The sequence below is a fragment of the Oxyura jamaicensis genome, chromosome Z (genome assembly GCF_011077185.1).
Source record: "Oxyura jamaicensis isolate SHBP4307 breed ruddy duck chromosome Z, BPBGC_Ojam_1.0, whole genome shotgun sequence".
Lineage (NCBI taxonomy): Eukaryota > Metazoa > Chordata > Aves > Anseriformes > Anatidae > Oxyura > Oxyura jamaicensis.
This window is the reverse complement of record NC_048926.1, coordinates 33,897,578-33,900,309: the sequence shown is the minus strand read 5'-3', so window position 1 is coordinate 33,900,309 and position 2,732 is coordinate 33,897,578. Positions and strand designations below refer to the sequence as shown.

At 56.8% G+C, this 2,732-nt stretch overlaps 1 protein-coding gene across 1 annotated transcript; it reads right to left on the bottom strand.

The window, feature by feature from the left end:
- Window positions 1-567: 567 nt before the first annotated feature.
- LOC118156103 (sperm-associated antigen 4 protein-like) lies at window positions 568-2,496 on the bottom strand. The gene is made up of 5 exons (XM_035309891.1): window positions 2,424-2,496; window positions 1,783-1,895; window positions 1,434-1,601; window positions 1,249-1,338; window positions 568-714 (listed from the first exon to the last, which is right to left on the bottom strand). Exons 1-5 carry the CDS (start codon window positions 2,494-2,496, stop codon window positions 568-570), a joined length of 591 nt encoding a protein of 196 aa, XP_035165782.1.
- Window positions 2,497-2,732: the final 236 nt, after the last annotated feature.

The following is a 2,732-nucleotide window of genomic DNA, read 5'->3' as shown; positions in this document are numbered from 1 at the left end:
TTCGTGGTCACTCTGCCCAAGACAGCTCCCAGCCACCACATCTCCCACCGGTCCTTCTCTGTTTGTGAACAGAAGGTCTAGCGGGGCACCTCCCCTGGCAGGCTCACTAAACAGCTGTATCAGGAAACTCTCTTCTACGCTCTCCTGAAACCTCCTAGACTGCTTCCTCTGAGCTGTATTGCATGGTCAGGATATGCCTGGGAAGCTGAAGGCCCCCACAAGGACAAGAGCTGACGATTTCGCAACTTCTGCCAGCTGCCTGTAGAATTCCTCATAGGTCTTCTCATCCTCGTTTGGCGGTCTGTAACAGACCCCCACCAGGATGCTTGTCTTGTTGGCCCTTCTTGCTGATCCTAACCCAGAAGGACTCAGCCTTATTCACAGACTCAGTCTCGAGTTCCACAACATCAAAACACTCTCTAATATAGAGAGCCACCCCACCTGGGCAAGCCCGAGGAAGGCCTCAGCCTGCAAAAGGTAAGAACTGGCAGCTTGGAGAGGGCCAGTGGCATCACTTTGCGCAACACCAGACTGACAAACCACATCCCTCACCTCGGCTTTTTGTTATTATTTTTTATTCTTGCTGGCAGAAGACATGTCTTCTGGCACCTGCACCTTCCCATGCACCTGCACCCGGTAAATGCAGGTGTATTCTGGATTTCCCCAGTTGCTCTGTATGACGAGCTTGATAAACTGAAAAGTTCTGGGGATCTCCTGCAAAGAGAAAGGTGGAAAGAACCAGAGCTGCCTCCACTGCCCTTTCTTGGTCAGCCAGGCCCCTGCTCCAGGACCAGCTCCTGCTCTGGCCAAGGAGACAGCTTCTTGCTGCTTCTCCTCTCCCACCCAGGCCACCAAGGCTCCCTGTGCCCAGGCAGAGCCAACAGTCAGCCTCTGAGGGTGCGGCAGGCAGCCGTGGAAGCCTGAGGCTCTCTGATCCTGGGGGAAATGGGCAAGGACCGCGGAGAAAGTCCTGAGGCCAGGGCAAGGTGCTGGCTGCCCTCTTTGCTACCAGTCCCTGCCCAGCACGTGCAGCCTGAGATCTCCAGGCACACACAGCAACAGGGACAGCCCGGCCCTCGCTCAGTGTCGGCTGCCCTGCTGCCCAGTGCCTACCCTCCCAGCCCATCCTGTCTCTCTCACATGGGCTGGGGCCCCTGTCCTGGGAGGGACCCTCCACACTCGTGCCACTGACTTGCTGCCCACACAGCATTTCTGGAATGGCCTCCTGCCCATCCCCTCTGACTGTACCTGCAGAGGGAAGGTCTGCGCAGGCTTCTTCTGCACAGCATAGGTGAATGTCCCGAGCAGAATTTCAGCTTCTGTTTCCTCATCCACCCCCTGTGGAGGTAAAGAACAGGGCAGCAGGTCAGGCTCATCCCCGTGACAGCTTCCCCCAGATGCATCCCAGCCCCTAGTGCCCAGCAGAGACTTACAGAGACAGTGAAATCTCGGGGGGCACTGCTGAATTTCCCAAGCTCTGAGTCCGTCTTGGAGGTGTGGTGGATGGTGACCATGGTTGCTTGGATTTTTGCAGGCAACCTAATAACCACCTGGCCCTGAGCCCCTTGGAAAGCCCAGCAGTTGCCCAGAGAAACGTCCGGCTGAAAGCAGAGGGCAACAGCAGTGAATGGCTGGGCTGTGATGGGGCCCGTGCCAGCACGCAGGCAGTGCCTGTGCCTGTGGGGGTCTCTCTCCTCTCTCTCCTGAGGGGAGGTGCCCCACAGCCTGTCCCCAGCTTTACAAGGGGGAGCAAACCGGCACTGATGGTTTCTTCTACTGTACCTGCAGAATAGTGTCTGGAGGGTTTGGGGTGCAAGGCAGCCAGAACAGCCTGCACGACAGTATGCCATCCCATATGTATGTCTTTGAAGATCGTTGCAGGTCGATGGTGGCCCCTGAAGGGAGAAGAGAGCAGCTGACAGCTGGAGGCCCAGTCACACAAGACTGCTGGCTGTAGGCTATTTCTAAGGCTGCCTGCCAGCACCGCTACCTGAGAGGTGCCCCAGGAAAGGAGGGGCCTGTGCCCTGTGATGGCGTCTCTCTCAGAGCTTCCTAAAGCCAAGGGCTGTGGGTGCAGGCAGACAGCAAGCCCCCACAGGCAGCACAGCAGACTCCAGCCCAGGTGCCACCAATTGGCAGTGGCAAAGGATGGCCTGGCCACTGATTTTCAGTCCCCACAACAGCTTCATGCAGAGGAGAGGGTGACGGGCCAGCTGGGGAATGGCAGGAGCACCAGCAAGGTGCCCCAGGGCATCACAGGGCTGAGCCAAGGGAGCTGCTTGACCACAGTCCTGCTCTTGGGCCCCGTGATTTTGTCTCATCCCCTCCACGTCAGAGGTCCGAGCCTGCAGTGCCACTAGTTTCCTTTTGGGAGGGTCAAGCAGGAGCCTGGCAACATGAGATTTGCCTGCCTGTGTCCATACCTGTGCTTTTCAGAGACCAGTCAAGCACCTCTTTGGACCTTTTACGAAAGTTCATAGACACTGTGTCTCGCATGTCCTGAAATTCCTGGGAAAGACAGAAGGGAACAAAGGAAACAACCACGTCAGTACCACGCAAAGGAAGACGTCCATGATAGAAAACCCAACCAAGACTTGTCCCACGTGCTGCAAGGCTCAAAGTCTTCTGACAAGAGAGAACTTGGCAAGAACATTGGTGTCCACGGCCATAGTGTGGGTGTGCATCCAGGCCCAACAGTGCGTTCTCTGGCAGTCCTCCCAGACCTGGCTGAC